General features: G+C 37.1%; 2 protein-coding genes across 2 annotated transcripts in view; one reads left to right on the plus strand and one right to left on the minus strand.

The window, feature by feature from the left end:
• Nucleotides 1-868: 868 nt before the first annotated feature.
• LOC137398696 (ethanolamine kinase 1-like) lies at nucleotides 869-3,314 on the minus strand. Its single transcript, XM_068084887.1, has 3 exons — nucleotides 3,133-3,314; nucleotides 2,588-2,849; nucleotides 869-1,782 (listed from the first exon to the last, which is right to left on the minus strand). Exons 1-3 carry the CDS (start codon nucleotides 3,304-3,306, stop codon nucleotides 1,145-1,147), a joined length of 1,074 nt encoding a protein of 357 aa, XP_067940988.1. The 5' UTR covers nucleotides 3,307-3,314; the 3' UTR covers nucleotides 869-1,144.
• An 11,268-nt stretch (nucleotides 3,315-14,582) lies between these two features.
• The window catches only part of LOC137399591 (zinc finger CCHC domain-containing protein 2-like), a 37,293-nt gene continuing 29,850 nt past the window's right edge, over nucleotides 14,583-22,025 (plus strand). Inside the window, exons 1-5 of the mRNA XM_068085773.1 lie at nucleotides 14,583-14,708; nucleotides 16,022-16,674; nucleotides 17,029-17,137; nucleotides 17,868-17,935; nucleotides 20,055-20,126. Coding sequence (XP_067941874.1) covers nucleotides 16,081-16,674; nucleotides 17,029-17,137; nucleotides 17,868-17,935; nucleotides 20,055-20,126 — 843 coding nt within the window. The 5' untranslated portion in view covers nucleotides 14,583-14,708; nucleotides 16,022-16,080. The remainder of the gene's footprint in view (nucleotides 14,709-16,021; nucleotides 16,675-17,028; nucleotides 17,138-17,867; nucleotides 17,936-20,054; nucleotides 20,127-22,025) is intronic.

A 22,025-nucleotide genomic window follows, 5' to 3' on the forward strand; every position in this document is an offset into this window, starting at 1 on the left:
TTGTTTCAATGACGTCATTATTTTCTGTTTTAATTTCTATGCCAAGATACATGCCTTCAGCCATATCAGCAATGATTCAAGTCTTTTACTAGTTTTAGTTACACAACCTACTGTTGTTCATCGTTATTCCAATTTATACATATGCTTACCAGTTGCTAACAAACTTTAGTAAGTTTATTTGCTTCGAATCAATATCGCTAAAACTTCTATGAAAAGCTTTTTGAAATTATTTTTTGAAATTACCGAAATGAAATGTTTAAATCAACAAATGTTAATTTATTCTGGTTGTAAACTGTAAGAATAACCAAAGAAATGTGGGTGTGTAGGCACGTGCCTGTCATAATAATTTCAATAACAGTGTAAGTATCAGAGAGACATAACATGGCTTACTCTGGCTATACAGACTTACACTTACAAAGACTTACAGACTTACAAATAATGTGACTTACTCTAGCATACTCTGGCCATACAGACTTACACTGACATACTGGCATATTGACAAACACCCCCACACCACAACTGTCTATCTATGGGGTTGAACCCATTATTTTTTATTTGTCAAGATTTATATGCAGGCGGTTTTACTAGCAAACAGTTCCCTCCCTTTAGAATTAAACCAGGTGATTATTACAGAAAGCCACACAATTTTGGTAGCCATTTCCTACGCATCACACTACACAAGCTGAGCATTATCAGATTTCTGATAAAGGCTTGCCTCCATAAGTTTGTTACTTTTATAAACAACAAAATTGTCTGCCAGGCATCAGCAAAGTAAACTAACGAGTTCAATTAACTCACTGATTGACATCATAAACTGAGCGAATCAAAAGTTATGCTTAAAATTAGTTTTCAAAATGATGCAAAGTTTAGTTCAGTTTATGGGGCAGAAAATACAAGACTTGTTAATATGATGCGCTTCTGTTTGTAGGTTTTAGCTAAGCTCATAACCAGGACCATTAAATTTATTGCTGTTATGCTGCCTACTTAAGACTCACTACCTTCCTGTATAAAATAACCAAAAATGCATAACAAAAAAATTGAATACAATGAATACGATAGCAAAATTTCTTGAAATTAGTAAAACTACACCATGTTAGATGAAACCACTGTTGTACTGATTGCACCGTGTAACTCCTGGTTACTATTAAACAATGTTCTTTAAAAATGCTTGAAATTCATCCTTTCTATCAAAGTATGCTCCAAGACGACTGGTAGCAAACATCACATAATCAAAAGGAACGAGTGAGTGCTCCGCCTGAACGAGAGACCACACACCCCAGAGCAAATGAGCCCACAGAGCAAATAAGTTGGATATGTCACAAGCCTTTTCTAGCTCATCATCTGTCACATGGGGCTCATCCCCTCTCAGCCTTTTGCTCTCTCTGAGGTAAACCTTCAGCCACTCCTTAGCGTAGCCTCGATCGGGATAAAGGGTGTGTTCGGGTTGAGGATCCACACCGGCATGCTCGGTGAAATGATTGCCAATATCAAAATATGTATAGTTATAGCCTCCGTACTCATAGTCGATAAATGACATCTTATGATTCTCCTTATTGTAGATGAGATTTTCTAGCAAGAGATCATTGTGGGTAAAGCCACATGGTAGGTCCCCGAGGCTGTCTGTTAGTTCTTTCATTAACTCGAATTCATTTCGGAGATCGTCGATGGATTTTCCAAAATCTTCCCACCTTCTTTTCTTTTCTGGGTCTGACAACGATGTCGGTACCACCTTTAAGAAATTTTCCATTTTGCCGTAAAGCAGCGGCGCTGCTGTATCCATACCTAGAAACAGTGACAATGAGCATGCACCTTTCACAAATGAGATTTTCAAAACATGGTCAGCCTAAACATAGTATTTAAAATTTTACATGTTCTAAACCATAAATGCTACAGCAGACTTGTACATGCCATAGTGAATTGTTTCATTGTAACTGTGAAGACAACCCAAAATTGAAAAAGCTCTTAGAATGCAAGCGACACTTAATTGTTTTGCAACCACAAATTATAAACAGGCAATGATAAGGCAACTTGTTGTTCATAGCATAGATATATCCATGGACAAATGCTTTACAGACATTCAGACACGAAACTTCACAAAATTTAAAAAAGAAAAGTTTTAAACAATAAAACATTGACTCCATGTCCATTACAAAAGGAAAGACTCCTGTAATCTATGTATTACTGGTCGTAACAGACACATTACTAGTGACGCACTTATGCATAACAACCAACCAACTCAGATGTCGAACCAACCAGATCAGAAACTTTTCACAGCTTTGTTGTAGTTATTGAGGTTAAGAATAATTTTTTTTACATAATTTCACTGAATGGCGGTGTCAGTTTTTTATCCTGTTTTAGAATCTTTAAAGTGCTAACCTCAGGCTTAGCTAGTCTGAATGATATGAATTTCAGGCTGAAACACAGCTACTTATGCTTACAAAAGCTTACGGGCATATAAAGCCATCAAATGGATCTGTTGAAACAGTTAATGTAGTCTGACAACTCCCTATGAGTCAACAACTATGATATGTATAACTGCGGTCAGTACGCCTACGAGTATCATATCAGAGTACGAGGAGCTCCTCACCTTTGCGTCCAGAGAGATCTACATTATGGAGTTTAGCCATCTCTTTAGCAACCAAGTCCCGTACCTCCAGCTCCCTGATCACCTTCACATCTGTTGGCACACCTTGAACAAAGCCATAGACTAAGGCATTGTTGAGAACGGCGTAGAGCGGAGGTCCTGAGCCTACCTCATGCATTATGAGCATGTTACGCTGCTCATCAGCTCTGTTAATTATCAAATCCGTATTCTTGCCATAGAGTCGAACTAGGAGCATGTCATCCCACTACAAAAAGACGGTAGGGGGTCAGGCTAATAGTATGGCGATACTCATATCCCTTGCTCAATAGCAGCAAAGAGATCAGTGCAGAATTTTTCAAAGAGCTAAAAGGTTTCACCCTATGGAACCCCATAGGGTTCTAGCTCTGGGACATATGTTATGTGACAATACAGCAGGTTTTTAACACATTGTAATCATCTACATAACTATGTAGACATTCATTGTGTGAACTTTCAAACCAAATGTTGAGAAAAATGCCTTCAATAGGACCGCATTACCAATTATGCACCTTTGGGTCAGTGTTGTGATAATAGCCGCATATCTTGTTGGTGATACCAGCTGTGAAGGGCTTCATCATTATGTCTTGCCAAGACCAGGAAGGGCGTACTTGAGACAAAACCTCTTTCATACCTCCAAAATCTTCAGTCAACGTGCAGTCCAGAATAAGATGGGAACTCGCCATCTCAGCGGATCAGCTACACAAATAATACATTTCAGAGAAAACGTAAAACAAAAGATTTTTAACGTAGTTGGTAGTTGAGCCGATGTTTGGCATTTTAAGAACCCAGTAGAGCAACGGAGCACCAGACTTTTTGTCAGATATTCAATATTAATGATATAAAATGTATACAATACGCTAGTGAATTCAATAACTTTCTAATAATTTACAAATCACAATGTTATAAAGACTCATCACACTATTGTATACAGCCACCGATGATGCTAGATCAGCGGAGAAACAGACAAACTTACTTTATGTAGTGACAAAAATTTACTAACTGCAAAATTAGAGATACATTAGGTGTTTCTAAAACATAAATAATCCATTCCAGAAGTGTTAATGTTATAGGGATTTTACGTTATAAAAACAGTAAAATAAATGTAAATTGCCTCATCCATTCCAAGATCTTTCCAAACTCACCCTTTTGGCCATTCAAAAAACTAGACATAATTTTTTAATTTGCGGGCTGTACTGTAACTGCAATATTATTAGTCTGCATCGACAACTTTTCATCTTTTTCTGATCAACTCTCTTGGTTTTATAAACAAGTTATTCTCTAGATTTTATGATAAGTTGATGGGGAGTGCACATCTTCGACATTCATTAACAACGATTTACCTATTTTTCTAAACAGCAAAGTCTATTTTGCAAAGTAAAACTAATAACAAATATTTCATACATCAACGATAAAACAAACAATATTTTTTATTTTAAAAAGAGCAGTACTACCTGTTCGGTTTCTATCGGTATCCAGGGGTCAAGGTTAGGATAAAAGAAAACTTTCGGTGATACTACAACTCGTGACATTCATATAGGTAAACCGACGCTGTAACACCACCAATCGATCGCCTTCAAGTATTGATGAACAATTGTGCAGCTATCTATTTTCTGTTTTGTTGACACATCTGACGATTTATCACGACAAACTAGAATGTCACGGAAGATGTATAATAAATCTAACGCTATACACGCTTCGTTTTTCTCTCAAGTGCAGCGATATAGACTACCATTCAAACCAAATTTGAGAACTTGCCTGACTTGACATTCTATATTATATGGAATTTGTTACGTAGTACGAAACAAAAACTGCACATAAATTCTGGGCATTATCTGATATTTACGATATAGGAGGTATACGTTATAGGAGTGTCTACTATTGCTTGATATGCATATGATTATAAAATTCCTAGCTAGGGCAGTGTAAGCAAGAGTCTCCAGCCAGAACTCTGTCGGTACAACAACAAAAATGGGATTTAAACTAAGGGAAAACAAAATTTGGTATAAGCGACTCTCAAGGTTTTGTTGAATGATAGTAGACCTAGCTGTGAGCAAAAAGTATTTAGTTTCACTAAAAATTTTTTGTGTGTTGATCCTGACAATAAATGTTGAGTAAAATAACAAATAATATAACATTAACTTGATTGTAATTGCACTATAGGTGATCTGTTTTGATGGCTTTTGTAAACAGAGGTATGCCTGCTTATGATTCTTCATTCTGGGTTGCACTATGCTAGCTTCAGATATAAACATTATTAAATATCAACTGATAAATTGCCTTTTAGCCTGGTTCTGGTATAACATAGCAGTATTTGCACATTATATAGCAAAAGACTCCAATAAAATATATTATAATTGTAGACAAGATTGGCCAGATTTAACATAATGTTTGAACATGCGTATACATGTAACTATATGAAAGTAAATTGCTGACCATTAGTATTAGTAGTGTCTTAATATTTAGTTGGCCAGCCCTTATTGTCAATCACAGGATGGGATGAAATGGGTGCCCAATAATTAGATTATATTTCTTGAGAATGCTCTTGGCGGCAGATAAAGTGACTATAAAATTTGCTTTTCAAACATGTACAAACGGAGATAAGAAAAATGAGCTTATGCCAGAAATGACAAAAACAAATCACTAGGTGATCCGATAATTACAATCATCATGGCATATTGTTGGCATGCTTTTATCACTAATATATATGACTATATATAAAATATTTACCATCGAGTAGGCTATACAATATAAATCATAATATAAATATTATGGCATATCAATAAAAGCAAATACAATGAGATATAAATAAAACTTTGAGTCCTGGTTTAGGCACTGAGACCTATTATACATGTATGATTAATATTTATCAAACTATTTAAGAACATTTCATAGTTGCGACAGAAGAATGTTAGGCGATAAAAGTTGTTGAAGGGACAATTCAAATCAATGAAGTAATTATGGGTATGGAAACGTGTTAAAAAACAACTTTGACTCTGATAAAATGGTTATGCTTCATTGTAGCTTTGCAGAATGTTGGCCAGATTAATATCTCTGTTGGAAAATTTATGTGCAAGAACTCAGTAAGTGGGTAAAACAACAATCAAGGAAAATGTCGATTCAACAGATCCTTTATAACCTAGGAAATAGATTCCTAGAATTTACTCTACAGCAGTGCGGAGTACTCTACATGCTCTATGCTGACCAAAATCAGTGTATCAGGAAATCAAATGCAAACCCTGGCAAGTGTCGATTGTGAAGCGGCAACTTCTTTCTGGCAAACCGATTATACTCATTCTAGAAAAACAATGTTTTTGCACGATGGCAATAAATGCAAATATACTTGCTATTAAAACCATAACTGTCACGTACAACATTTATCGTACTTTTCAATGTTATATATGTTTTTAAAACGCTAGGCTACTCTTAAACACTAAGACTTCCAGATACCTGGTTGAGCTTGTTCATTTTAGTGTGAAATCAACCAACAGCAAGCATGGCTGGAGTCAGGTAGTGAAAAGAAAAAACCCGACACCTTGTCTCTTCGAACGGCATTTTCCAAGTCATGGATCAAATGACTAGCGTGGAGACTGCTTTGCAAACCGAAGGTGTCATGAGTATTGTTTTTTGATAAAACAATGTCATAAGGACATAAACTCATTTTACAATCAACTGTGGTAACACATAATTAATTCCGCACATTAGAAACGATATTGGACCTACTACTGATCACCGCAAAACTCCAGATGCTACTGGAAAGCTCACCAAACGCTCAGCACTTCATATCATTCATTGTATTCTGTTACTGAGATAATCGTAAAGCCAATTGATGGGCTAGGTCTACTCCAATAATTTGCTTTCTGTTTACCCATCGGAGTTTGATACTATACTTTATCAAAAGCTTTTTAGAAGCCTAAACTAGTGTACGAGTCATGCTTTCTTTCATCTGCAGCCTTTGCCATATCATTATGTGTAGTGAAAAGTTGAGTTTCGCATGACATTCTCTCCACGCTGTTTGCTCCACATGTGCGTATTCGGCTTTTACTCAAACAATGAAAGACAATATGCTCCATCAATTTAAATGATGTGCTGATGAACCATGTAGGGTAGAATATTTAGCAAAATTATACTCACTTCCAATATGTATGGAAAAGGGATGTATACGCCAACTTCCATTGTGTAGGAAACATTCCAGTTCTCAAGGATGCTTGAGATATCAATTGTAAGCATGAACAAGAGTAAGGAAATCAACCAATAGAATTTTTTGAGCTTGGCGTCCTTTCTTATGCCAGCAAGCCCAAAAGATTTGTCAAACACAACACTGTAGATATGGTTTTCAATCATGTTGGCTGATCTCTACTATGTTATCCGTTTGAAGTTTCACATTATTTTGCATTATGGTAAATTTAAATTACCAGAGTTTCTTCAAATCTTTTCGCTGTTCCACATTTTTCTTTGGCCACAAACTTGAATATTTATAATTCTAAGGACAGAAATCTTGCATCACCATTTTGTAAAAATATTAGAAAACTTTGATTCTCTCGCGCCCATATGACATTTTTAATTTTAGTCTTATCATCATCCATCCTTCCCTGCAAACAACCTGCAACAATTATTATGTTTGCTATTTCACAATTAGTAATCTTTCGTGTTTCATGATTTTATTTAATTAGTTCCTGCTCACATCCTGTTTAGCGTTTTCTGTCTTTTTGTTGTAGATAGTCTAAGTGCCGGACTTTGAAATCAAATGAATTTGCCAGCCAATACAAACTTTTATTCCCTCACTACAATGTCTGTCTGCAATCTACCAATTGCCACTACATCATACAACTAACAAAACGCATAACATTACATGGTATCAGGACAGTTGAGCTCGTACCATGGAGAGCTTACGTAGACCTAATGCACTATTTTTCGATGGAAACACGGCAGAGAATTAGAGGATATTCGAGACCGAGCATGACATCTACATCAAGGCTGGGTTCTCAGACAAGCCACCAAAAGTTTTAGCCATGATCCTGTTGAATCTTGCCGGCTCAGAATCTATAGAGAAGTATAGACCAATCTCATACTTATCTGCAAGACCTGACCCGGCCACTCCGGACCAGAATCTTTTGCCAACGTCTAGAGATGACTCTGGAGTATTAAAAAAAATTCAAAGAATTGTGTAGCCCGATTACTAACGTGATATTGGAAAGCCACCAATTCAACACAAGAGTTCAGTTGATGACAGAGCCATTCACACAGTACTACAGCCCTACAAAACTTGATTAGTTAATGGGCATACGGCGATTTCACAGATGACTTATTGAGGGATAGGATTATGGCTGGCATCCATGATAACGCAGTAAGAAAACAACTATTGAAAACTTTTGACCTGACTCTCTTCAAAGAATTACAGAAATGTGAAATCAGCGAAGCCGCAGAGAGTGGTATTGCTATGTTCAGTCCTACGCTACCAGCGGTACGACGGTTGATGCTGTACGCCCGTCCTCTAAACATAGTGACACAAGATCTCTCGTTCCATCTAGATCACATTTGTCAAACTCAAGGTCCTTGGGTCACACTTGGCCCACCTTGTAATCAGATTTGGCTCGCTAGATCATTTTACATAATCGTTATTCGTGGCCCATCGATATGAAGTGCTGATGACATAATACTGCACAGAACTCCAGATCTCATAATGCCACGCTTAGCTGCCTTGCTGCATACTTCTCAGGTCAATATAACCTGAAGTTTGTTTCAGTATGATATTTCTTTCTGTTTTTATTATATTTACGTTTCAAAAACATTTAGTTTTAGTGTCTTCAATAAATGTTTATTCCGTTCGGCTCACGACCTAGATTGTGTTTTCAATTTTGGCCCCTTGTACAATTGAGTTTGATAACCCTGATCTAAATGTTGATGCTGTGGTTACAGTCAACACAGATGAGTGTCTTGTCCTGCGAAGGGTAAAAGATGTTCAGCATGCAATGTATGCCAGACATCAGATAGCTGTGCAGTGAGAAGGTTGTATGGATTTCTGATGATAACGCTGAGGATCTTCTCATTGAGGTAATCGATTATTTCAAAGCTGCTAACAACATGTGTGTTCCTACGAGCGCAGTCACTGTTATTGATATTCAACTGTTTAGCAACACAATCTAACAACCATCAGTAAAGCATGACACAGAAACCAAAGCCAATGTGATATCTGATAAGAACGCGTTTAGATATGGTTACGAGGGTTCTATTGATAAGTCTGAGTGAACCACTAGTGGGTCTTAATGGCAGCATTACCAAACTAGAAGAAATGATATCTCTTATTTGCTGCAAGGGTAGTGAACATTTTCCTATACCATTTCATGTTATACCAGGTGGAGCACAAACAGTTTTTTGCTTACAAGATAGCGTACGTCTAGGTTTTGCCATCTTGCCTCCCGATGCGCATGAGATAAGCAAAGTAGTTACCCCATCACGTTCAGATAAGATACTTGTTGGGTTCAGTGAACTGTTCAATAATAAGCTTGGTATCCTTCCAGTAACCTACTGAATTTGAATAAATGAGCGCGTCGACCCAGTTGTTTGATCTACCAAATCAGTCCTGCATGCCCACGAATCAAGAAGCAGAAGAGCTCTTGAGGTTATGGTAAAACGAGGTATTACAACATTTGTGTCAGTTGATGAGCCTACGAATTGGGTTTCATCAATGGTGATATAACAGAAGAAAGATACAAATGACATCAGGGTTTCCATCAACTCAGGTGATTTGAACAGAGCTATAAAAAACCTTACTATTCAACACGAAAAATTGAGCAGATCGCAGCATATATTCCTGGAGCCAAGTACTTTATGACCATAAATGCCCAAGAAGCCTTATATTATATCAAGTTAGACAAGCAAGCATCACACCTCACAACGTTCATAACGCCTTTCGGTCGTTACAGATACCTACACATGTCTATGGGTTTATGCTCATCAAGTGAGGTGTATCAGAAAGCCATTGAGCAACTACTAGAAGGACACCTGTGCTGTGTCATGTGTAATGACATTCATGTGTATGGAACCAAAAAATTGGAACATGATGTACACTTAAAAACAGTCCTGTAGGGATGCAAGAGGATCAACCTGAAGCTGTCTGCCCGGAAATGTGTGTATAGACATTCCCAGGTGATCTACATAGGACATATGCTTTCAGAAGAAGGACTCAAACCTGATCCTGAGAAGGTCAGAGTGATATCAGCGCTTCCAGATCTTAGTAACAAGGAAGAGTGGCTGAGATTCCTCGATATGACTAAGCACTTGGCGAAATTCATTCCTCAATTGAGTGATATCGCTTCACCTCTCAACTAGTTGCTAAAGAAGCAGACAGAGTGGCAATGAACTGCCAACTATTCCGACGCCATAAAAAACATCAAACGTAAAATAGCAATGCCGCTTACCTAAAGTATTTTGACATGAGAAAGCCAGTCACTCTCACCTGTGATGCCTCGAAGGCTCGTGCTTACAGTCAGAAAAACCAGTGAGCTACATGACCTGGGCTATGACAGAAACTCATCACCCTCACATTGAAAAAGCGATGCTGGCAGTAGTCTTTAATTGTCATAAATTTAAGGACTACATCCTTGGTAACCCTGCAGTGACTGTGGAAACAGACAAAAAACTACTGGTAACTATTCTACAAAAACCACTTTCGTCAGCTCCAGAGAATGATTCAAAAGATTCAAGAATCCAACATCAAGCAGGTGTACAACAAAAGACATGTTCATAGCAGACTTGCCACTGAGAGCTTATCTGCTGGAATAATACGACTGTGAATTTGAGGCTGACAAGTGTATAGTGACCTCTTCCGATGCTCATAGCAGACTTGCTATCGGGAGCTTATCTGCAGGAATCATATGTCTCTGAATTTGAGGTTGACGATTGTATAGTGATCTTTTCCGTGTCAATTACTGATTCAAAACAAGCAGAATTACAACATATTTTAGAGAACGATCCCACAATCAGAAAGATTATGGAGTACTGTGATGCTGGATGGCCAAAAGCTGATTCAGGACTTCACTTCATGAGGGAGGTGTCGTCTATAAAGGTACATGTATTGTCGTACCGAAAGCTCTACGAGACAACTATCTCAAACTACTCCATCAAAGTCATTCAGGCATTGAGGCTACCTGGAGAAAAGCCCGTGAGATCATGTATTGGCCTAATATGTCAACAAAGATGGAAAGCTTTATCTAAAACTGCGAGACATGTTAGACAACTTGGAATCACTAACAGAAAACTCCAGTTAACACATATCCAGTACCCAGTCAGCCATTTGCAATCACAGCAACGGATCTATTCAAATGGCATCACAAATCCTATCTCGTTATAGTCGATTCATTTTTGAGCTAGATTGAAGTCGACCTTCTATCAAACGACTTCAGGAGCCGTTATCGACAAGCTGAAGGCCCACTTTGCCAGGTTCGGGTCGCCAGTACAGCTCATAATGAACTTATGAGCCTCTAATGAATTTCGTGAGTTGACGAAGAATTGGAACATGGAGAATGTTACTAGTTCCCACGACAGCCAAGCGAATGGGCAGGCTGAAAGAGCAGTTTAGAGCAGTTTACTTATGTTACATTGGGCTGGTGAGCCGATCTATCCTTTAAAGGAGAAATCGGCTCACCAGCTCAATGTAACATGAGTAGAAGGGCCAGGCAACTCTTACCCATCGCAAGACCACTTCTGAGAAAGTCGAAATAAGCAAGCCACTTACAGAAATATAAATTGCAAAACTTTACCGAGTCTTCAATTTGGTGCCACAGTTAGAATGCAGAAGGATAAAGGTTATGGTAGACAAGCACAGGTTATCAAACAAAGACAGGTTATCGGATATGATATATGAACTGATAGTTCGTATATCATCGGAACACTAGATGGTAACGCTGTCCGCAGAACAAGAGCGCAGCTTCTAGGTGTACCTTCAAGATCAGTCGATAGATAGAGAGACACTCGTCCTATGATAAGTTCAACCATACCAACACCAGAGGCCAAACAATCAAACAATGAACAATCATCCACATCCGAACCAAACAACCAATCTACAACCAGTGATTGCATCTCCAGCAGGCCTGTATTCCCTGGGCGGCTGGCCGGCCCCAACTTTTTAGGAATTTTTCGCGGCTAAGTACAGTTAAACTCGGATAACTCGCCCTTAGATAAAATGTAACTTAACTCGAACGGATTTGTTTAGTCCGTTCACACGCAACGATAACTCGACTTGAGTTATCATTGCGTGGGAACGGACTAACTGGGAACGAACTTAGTCCGTTCCTATGCTTCAGATAACTCGACCTCAACATCATTTACTCGAACAGTTATTTGCCCAACAGCTATGGAGACGGTTTTTATCGCTGTAGAATATCACTTTATTCCAAGCCATAGAGACAATCATCAACTTTTAGTAGTTCTTAGTCGTCGTTATTATCATCATCAGCGGCAAAATATTCTTGTTAACGACTTTTATAAAGGTTTGCAAAAAGTCAAGTTTTACCAAACATCCGCTTGGCCATGTCCCATCGAAAGCGTGGAAACCACGGGCTAGCCGGGTCATGCACTCAAAGATTTTCGCCACGCACATACAAAACAAAAACAACAGGGTAGACCCACTTTTCGCGGTCTTCCGCACGAATATTAAAAAATACTAACACATGTCAATTCTATCGGCCAAACACAACCTACTAATGGATGAGCAACCTATTAATGTATCCGAATACCTTATATAAAATAAGCCAACCAAGTTACATAATGGTTAATACCCATTTTATCTCTGAAAATATGCCTGCCCGCGGTTTTTGGCCAAGAATAACCAGGGTTCATCATACACCAAAATGTCTTTTATGGGTTCTGGAGGTAGCCCGTTCTGTTTATTAAGTTTGAGCGTCCATATAAACACCCTGCTCCGAATAGAAGCTACAATGTAAGCTAATCACAACACCATACAATACCTACGCGCTAGTTATAGTAGTGGAGTGGTAGTTCATTTACGTGTTCATGATTTATTCAACACGTGAATTTGATTGGCTTAAACGTAGTTTAAGTTTCGGTACGGGGACAATGGACCCACCCGATAATGTTAGATAACGGACTACCTCCGGAACCCGTGAGAGACATTTTGGTGTATAATGAACCCTGGTTATTCTTGGCCAAAAACCGCGGGCAGGCATATTTCCAGAGATAAAATGGGTATTAACCATTATGTAACTTGGTTGGCTTATTTTATATGAGGTGTTCGGACACATTAATAGGTTGCTCATCCATTAGTAGGTTGTGTTTGGCGATAGAATTGATATATGTTAGTATTTTTGAATATTCGTGCGGAAGAACGCGAAAAGTGGGTCTACCCTGTTGGTTTTGTTTTGTATGTGCGTGACGAAAATCCTTGAGTGCGTGAGCCCGCTAGCCCGTGGTGGAAACCTCTGGATGAACTTAAAGTAAAATCGGCAAAAGATCTTTGGTAAAATGCTAAAAAAAGATGTCTTTTTTCTGAGCGTTTTAACTGCGGTCAAGTTTTACCTATTTTAATATAAAAACGTCCCGGCAGTCACATCACCTAAAACAAAACAAATCTCAAAAATAGAAAAATGTTGATACTTTTGGATAAAATTTTTTAAAACTTTACATGAGAGGCCCGGCTGAAGCGCTACATGAAAGAAACCTGTTGGGGCTTGAACCATCCCCCAGGTGTTCATAACTAGTCGCCTAACATTAGCCGCCCCAACTTGCAACCAGTGAATACAGGCCTGATCTCCAGAACCACCAATCTATAACAAACAATCTACTAACTGTATACCGATTACGTCGACTCTACCAGTCAAGACCACACGTTCTGATCGATACGTTATCCGTCGAGCCAACCAAACAACCAGTATGACTAGAAAAGGGGAGATGTGACATTTTTGATCGTAGTCTCATCCTCATCCCTCCTTTCCTGCAAACAACGATTTTTACGTTTGCTATCTTACAGTTTGTAATTTTTTTGTGTTTCATGTTTATATTTAATTAGTTTTTGCTCACACCCTGTTTAGTGTGTTTCCTGTATTATTTTGTAGTATGAATTTGCCAACCAATACAAACTGTTATTCCCTCACTGCAATGTCTGCAATCTAACAATTGCCACCACAATCATAGAGCCTACAAAACGCATAACATTACAAACCACTATTAATATTTTCCATCAATAAGCACATGTTGGTGGCAAACAGACCTGCCAACCCAAGAGTGGGGCAATGCGTGAGATTTGGTTTTGGGGCAATTGATGTATCAATGATAGCATATATAAAATTTTTGAAATTGGGGCAAAAATCTCACGCATTTTCATTTTTTCTTTGGAGTGATTGCGTGAGCCTCACGCCCAATGCGTGAGAGTTGGCAGGTATGGTGGCAAACGTGCTGTTCGGTTCTACGGACATGTCTCGGGTTGGCCTGCTGCCCCTATGCCTGGTTGGTTCTGCTTCGCAGTTTCTACGATATTTAACTATATTTACATTTTGTTTAAATAACCTTGCCTGCAAATAAAGGCTTTTTATCGGGAATATGCTATAATTTTAGAATATTTTTTCCAATAAAGCAGAATAACAAACTAATACTTTTCAATTCATGAAAATAACTTTTCATTTATATACGTACTAATGAGTCAAAATTTTGGTTCTCCCTTGCCCCCATCTATTTTTCTAGTTGAAATCTCATTTGCATACACCATCACAACAATAATAAACATCTTGTGACAGTATGGCGATAATATTGTGATATAACGGTCATAATAACCACAATAATGAACGATATTTATACCGGAAAAAGTATAAAATATTATCCAATTAGCGTCATTCGAGTTTCGCCAATTAATCATTGCTCAACGCTTTGCTGCATTCCGCATCTGCATTAATGCCCGGATGACCGTGGTATAGCACTAGTTCTGCTGCTGTTGCTAGCGTGAATAAATCTGATATAATTATTTAGTAAGAACATTGCGCATAGCTCTTAGCTTGGAGAACTGCCCATCACTTTTAGTTTACCACGAATTGGAACTATCGTGTGTACGCTTCGATTAAACTATAACTGTTTGACGGTGAGCATAAATATTGGGTCTATATCATCGTTACTGCTAGGCCTGCAAGTATCGCCGTGAAGCAATTTTAGTGGTAAATATTAACCATATTATGTCACTGAACGTGATGGGCGATTAAATAAGAAGTGAAGTGATGTAAGTACGCTTCGTCGATAGAGACCACTATTCAGGACATCAAGCTCAAAAAATATGTTTTTGAATATTTTATTTTTTAATTATTTAGTGATATATATGGAAGCTTTACAACTGAATCTTTCAGAAATATCATATTCTAAGTTATGGGCTCATTTCTATAGCGTTTACTACTTTGATTTTTGAGCTCCTGCATTCCTTATGGGCCTAACTGTGCTAAAATACTATTGAGTGACTAAATCGTGTGTGCATAAATACGTTCATTAGTCCTGTCGATGGATTGGCTAGTTATTACAAGTTTTAAAGAAAAACTGTTGACAGATATCCAGCTTTTAGAAACTGTGTGCAAGAATAAGGGGGGGGGGTAAAAACAATGGTGGTGGTAAAATATTTTTTTTGTAATCTTTCTGGAGAAAAGTTATTGGTGTACATCATGTTTTTGCCAGTCTGTTTATGACTTCTGACCGCTTGACATCACCCACGATATGCAGCCTCAGAAACCTAATATTAAGTACCATTCAAAAACTGGTAATCGCCGAACATTTTATTAGAGTATTCAAATTATTAATACAAAAGCTGCGTTTTGATTTAACAAGTAGTTTGCTTTTTGGTGCCTCAACGTAGTAGAGAGTTTTGCAACAAAGAAAGCCCCTAGAAACTTGTTCAAGTTTGATCGGTAACATTTTCTGCATTGTTTCCTGACATACACCTCAGTTCAAATGAGTTAGCTTTCATGCTGTTTTGATGTAAAAGAGTGGTGATAGATATGTCGGTGGAGTTGATGTACTATATGTTCTCATGCTACTCTGACTTCGAAATAATCTTAAGACTCGCTGTTGTTTTCAATATATTGAAAATATACTTGTCTTATAAGGGACTTGTCAAAATATTTTCAGTATTTTAACAAGTCTCAGTTGTAGGATGGGCTATTGTCTTCAACTGACAATAGTCAACCAAACACAATTCCTTGTTAGACCGTTTTTGCCTATCATTAATTGTTGTGCGAAAACCTTGCCCTGTGTAAGCTTAACTGTACTGGTGTATGCTTTCAATATTTAATTACCTGGCTTACTGGTGTATGCTTTCAATATTTAATTACCTGGCTTTTATAAATCATCTTATTATTCTTATAAAGAGTAAAGTTCTCAAATTTAAGTCAAAATGTGTACTTTTTTTTACAGAGTTCAGACACAGCAATGCTTTAGCGTTGGTGCAGTGACAAGTTTTGGCAGTGCTAGTCATGGTGGTGAGGTGTAAAGAGGAAGTCTACAGCTGGTTCAGGAACCTTGATTCATCAAATCGTATCGACTTTTTTTGCACCCTTTTGACTAGCTATTGTAATCCATGGGAAATTAGGTTTTTTGGAACGTGCTTGGAACAGAGTGCTAAAAGCTCACACCATGTGCTTAAGGAGCATGACTTCGCCACAAGTGACTATAAAGAACTAGAGGAACGAATGTTGCAGTCTCATATGAGTGTCCTTGACCAAACAGATGATCTCAGACAGTTAGTGATGGGTATAGCCCTTCTTAGATCTAGACCTTCAGACGCTTCCTGTTCAAATATAGCTTCCAACATAATGATGGAGATTCACAGAACTTTGCAATCACGCTTAGCGTCTATATCATCACATACAGAACTTGCGAAGACACAATTAATTGAAGATGTTCGTCTCTTGCTTGCCATTGCTATACATCATCCAGCCTTTTCATTTCATCAACGTGAACTTTTCAAGTCACAGTTGGATGGTATAAATAAGATCTTTGGTCTCTCATCGGCTGATGATCTTTTCTCTGACCGAAAAGATGTCGAGTGCCAAACTGAATCTTCAGAGGTACATATACCTGCTTGAATGTTGGTTGTTAGTTCCTATATGTGAAGTTTTGTACTTTCTTGATTTTACTGTAAAATTAGGGTTGTAATGTTTTATTGTATTCTAGCTTGCATTCTTTTGGATTGTGTACACAGCTTTTAGCTTTTTAATCTTGCAAAAACATTTTTAATTTGTTTTCATGTTCTTTTTTCCATAAAACTTTGTTACGATATCCTGACAGTTGCTGGTGCTTAATTGTACAAATTTGCTTAATACTGAACAGTTATGTCATACAATTGCTGATGTGTTTTGGCCGGCAGTGATAGAGAAATTGATCATTACTTGTTTATTAGCCATTTTCTTTGCTATTTGAAGGGGTGTTGCCACATCACCGACAGTGGACGAGATGGACCTACCTCTGAAAATCGTTATGCATCAAACTCTTTGCTAGTTGCAGATCGCAACCCTGAGAGATGTTGGCAATGTAAGTTTGGTATCATGAACTAGCTCTTTAAAATAGTGTAACTACAAGTCAAAATCCTCCTTCAACTTGACTCAGTCTCGTTGGTCAGGCGAGTCATATTTGAAAATATTTATGAAAGTTTTTTCGAACTTGATGATATGAATTTTATGTACATCATCCCCTAACACAAAAATACTGCTTGCTGTGACCAATATAAGCACAGGAGATACAATTTTCTTCCATTCAAATCTGTTGCAATGAAGCTTTAGAGAGTCCTGCAAATAAATCTTTTAAATGGCTGCACACTGATGCTAGGGTTATTGAGCAGGCTTATGAATCCCTCTTCGCTCTTCTGATCAAATAGTGGAAAACATTGAAGGGTGGACATGAGTAAATTAAATCAGTACAGGTGCAGTATTGCTGTCCTGCCTAAAAACAGCAAAGCATTAGCTTGCCCATAAAATACCTGTGTTCAGGGCTGTCTCAGGTTTTTCAGACAACATCAACGTGCGAAGGGTAGACATTGGCTGATGTGTTACATCATAAGCGTTAGTAGCTCAGCACAGTGCAGCTGTTTTTAACAGCGCTTGTCACTTATAGAGTCACATTCCCATGCCTGATCTTTTATACCTGCCTAATCAACAGAGAGAAGCTAATCAGCTGTAGGCTCAGAGCCATAATACAAATACCAATCTATTGATCGAGGGGGGATTTCCCTTGACTATTCATGTTATTTGCTTACCCCTTGTAGATTACATAAATGATTTGAAGTTGGTGAATACACGGAGCTGCAAATCTGAATTGATATACAAAATAGAGGTAGGGTTAGATACTACTTCCATATTACACTTATTATCACATTGTGCCAATGACGCGAATCACCTGTTCGATGATATCTCTCATCCTATCTTTTTAGAGATGTATAGGTATGAGACTATATTCTGTGGCATTGTAGGCCTAGTCTGAGATGCTTCGCGCTAATCTCACGAAGTCGAAAGCTAAAAAGCATAAGGCGCTTTTAATAATAGAAACATTGGTCGTATTGTGCAGTAAATATCAGTTTCCATCTATCACTATACTGCTACAAATGGCCAGTTGCTTCCACATGCTTATAACAGTATTATTTGTATTGGCTTTCAACCTTTTGAGTGATGTGCTCTAATGTAAATACTCACTAGAATATAAAATTTCCATCACACAACTGGTCACACTCTTCATCACATTAATGGCCAACGCTTAACTATAAATATTTACTGCAAAATTTTAGGAAATTTTTTGTCCTTGTAACAGCAAGTTGAAAATATCGTTGTTAAAATACGACCTTTGGTCAACTAATGTTTTTTTAAAACGGCATCACTGAAAAGTGTCAAATAGCCATAGCAACATCGTTTTCCTTGTATAAGATTGCTGTCATGATAGAACTATTGTTACTATTTGAGTTCTGCAGGCCTGTTTAAATAGCACTGTTACAATATGAAAGATGTTTTCACAGGTTGAGCATAACTCAGCTTTTCAACCAATGGTTTTCCTGTTTCAAATTGACTGCACTAGCTTGTTTTGGTTTTATGGACATCTCTTGTAAGGTAAAATGCTTGTCTTTGGTAATATGCAAGTAAAGGCCTGGCTACACACATACCCATGATACGCATTGCTGACATGTTGTGTAAATATTTGCTGTGATTATGAACACCACACATTTGCGCTACTAAATGATTCATTGTTGGCAAATAGATTGACTGAAGACGACTGGCCTTGGCCGTGTGAAGGCCATGGTGTCCTTGCTGAATTTTCCAGCGCAATCATTGAAGTATCATCAGCATATTTATTATATAATTTGAATTATATGTGATAGCCATAACCTTTTTACAGCTATTTGCGTTGCTATCTTTTGCTTGAGGAAAACGAGTTACTCTTTGAAATAAAAACAGTCAATTACAAAAGTACTTCAGCTTCATGCCATGAATTGGACTAAAGAAAAAAAAAGAGTTTCAATAGATTTTAATTACCAAAATAATTATCTGCAATGTTTCATAAAAATTTATAATATGTACTAGTAACTTTAATAAAAATATGTTACAAGCTAGAATATTTTTGGCCACATAAATAATTGTTTGTGATGTTATCACCATTCGAAAGCCAATCTCACACAAAACAAACTTGAGTGAAAGATGAATAGAATGGAATCGACATCTTAAAAATAAAGTATTTCAACCAATCATAGATAAGTCAGTTTTATCTCTACCAATGTAGAACAAGTGTCATTTTAAAATGACGCATTGATGGTATGTTGCCGATATGTTGGATACGCAAAAGACACATTTCGTCACTTTTTAGCCAGGCCTCAAGGGAAGTATAGCACTCAGAGTTTGTTTCTGTGATTGTAATGTCTACCATAACACATATTATGTTAATATAAATTCTAACTTTAAACATAATATGTAGCTGCTTGAAACAATTTATAACTAAAGCTTCAATCTCCTAATGAAGTTCAATTGGTGAAGGGCCTTTTATTTTGGTACACACGGGTGTTTCAGTAGAGCGCTTGAATTTGGAACATTACCACTGTTGCTTCGTAACTAATGTCTTAGTACTTGTTTGTACTAGTCCTAGTTTGTACTAGTACTTGTTTTATAAATTAATTTTTTATAATTAAGGTTAGCGATTTTTCTATATATGATGAATAGGCATAAGCCATGTGCTTTTCGAGTTTGATTGGCATGGCTCGTTTCAAATAGTACGGCGCTCAGTATTATTGCAGCTTATCGACCTGAAGAGGTCAAGTGCAAGTTGCATGGAGGTGAATTTAACAACAGCCTGTTTAAATCATTACCAACATTTTATGATGGATTTTAATTATGTTCACACTTTTAATTATGCACACTTCAACCTGTAGAAACATGTTTCTTGCATTTGACTACATTATTACCTACTTCTGTAGGTGAGGTATAACAATTGCGAGCAATTACTCATAGAAAAGTCACATAAAGACATCAAGCATTTACATGAGAAGGTATGTTTTATTACAAGTCGCTGATTTAACTTTAATCAATACATAAAATAATATACGTGTATCCGTTTCAATTACTGTCACACTTCGACTTTGATCCCATTAACATATATATACAGTATACGTATATCAAACTATGTGAAGAAGAATGGTATACATGTACGAAATGGTATATACTGTATGTATGTATGTACTGGTTCACAGAACTGTAATGCTTCAATGACACCGAATGTAATAAATCACTTTGAATGTGAAGTCATGTGTTTGCCTAAATTTTGTATTGAAGGTCGAAAATTTTATTTATTTAAATTTTTCAGCCAGTTTTAAATTTTCTACGGCCTTCGAATAATATTAAACAGAACTTCGGTGAAAAAAGGAAGAAGGAACTGCTTTCTTATCATTTAAACAAAAATTTATAGACAAACATGATCGAACATCTTCCAGCTTCGGAAAATAGTTTAATAATTATCATGGGAAAAAATGACAGTGAGGAAAAATAGATAGAAAGTCATACATCATTTACATCATACTTAGAGGTATGATGTAAATGATGTATCAAATATAAAAATAACTTATATTAGCATAACTTATATTTTGTCATGCTAAATTAGGATTAACATAGACAAAGTTAGACTAGTTTCATATCTGTCTCTACATTTACCTAAGACAGAGAAACAATAAATGATTTTTGTGTTGATTATTATTGCATTAGTTTTGGTTTATGCGCATGGTGTTGCTTTTTTACATTTAACTTTTAATTGGTTTTGTGTAAGAGTTTTATTTTACTGCTATATGTAGTTACCTAGAATATTAATCATTAAATTCATTAATCATATTAATCATTTTTGAGCTCTGGAACTAATTAAGCAAAAACAATGTATTTGTATGAAAATACTTGCTCCGTCATTCTACTGTTTTGACATAAAAACCCTCTGAAGGGATTAACTGTATATGTTTAACTATATAATTTAATCTCTAGTCAATAAAATATGAACTATGGTACAGTAAAACCCTTATTTGAATGCCATGGTGCTCTATTTTTTAACCCTTCCCTTAGATTGACGTTTTATTAGAGGTGACATTCAAATAAAGGGTGACTTTGTATTTTTCAAACACCTTGTCAGGATGTTGAAAAAATAAATTTAAAGGTGCAAACACACTAGGTGATATTTAGCGCGATATCGCGTTGCGTGGCGCTAATCTGCGCTAGAACTCACTCAGCGAGCTCATGCAGAGCGACAACGCTAGACCTTCTCTGTCACAACTTTATCACTAGCGAGATGCATTTTGGTCGGTTGGTTTTCCCAGAATGCAATTTTATGGCGGGTAATTATTTCTTATCGATGTTTACTAATGTGGAGCAGCAACATTTTGCTATTTTGTTACGATTGAAACATTATCAGGACGAACACTGAGTTCATAAGTTTAATAAAAGCACTCCCAGTCCTGTACGACATAACACACACAAATTACAAAAATAACCAGTTAAAAATCAACATTTGGAGTCGATCGTTGCGCAGATTGACCATCTTGAGAATGGAAAATATTTAATATATTAAATATAAAAAACTACTATAAAGTAACTTATATATAAAAATAATAAAATATTACTGTTAAAAATCCAAAAATCGTTTTTTCGTATGTCTTGTAGTGTACAATCCGTGAAAGTGAAATAGGTCTAATAACAAAAGCGGAAGTTGTTTACGTCGTTGCCTAGACGGAGCCATATTGACTTACCTAAATTTATTTACAACTTCGAAAAAACTAATAATACAGAATTTTATTGGCAGTTTGTGAGCGAGCCCACGTAATCGTTTGGTGGTGAATCGCTCAAGTGTGTTTAGGCACACGCCAGCGATATCTCCGCGCTCGTCATGCCGCACGCGATAAAATCGCCTAGTG

This window comes from Watersipora subatra, chromosome 1, assembly GCF_963576615.1.
Source record: "Watersipora subatra chromosome 1, tzWatSuba1.1, whole genome shotgun sequence".
Classification (NCBI taxonomy): Eukaryota; Metazoa; Bryozoa; class Gymnolaemata; order Cheilostomatida; family Watersiporidae; genus Watersipora; species Watersipora subatra.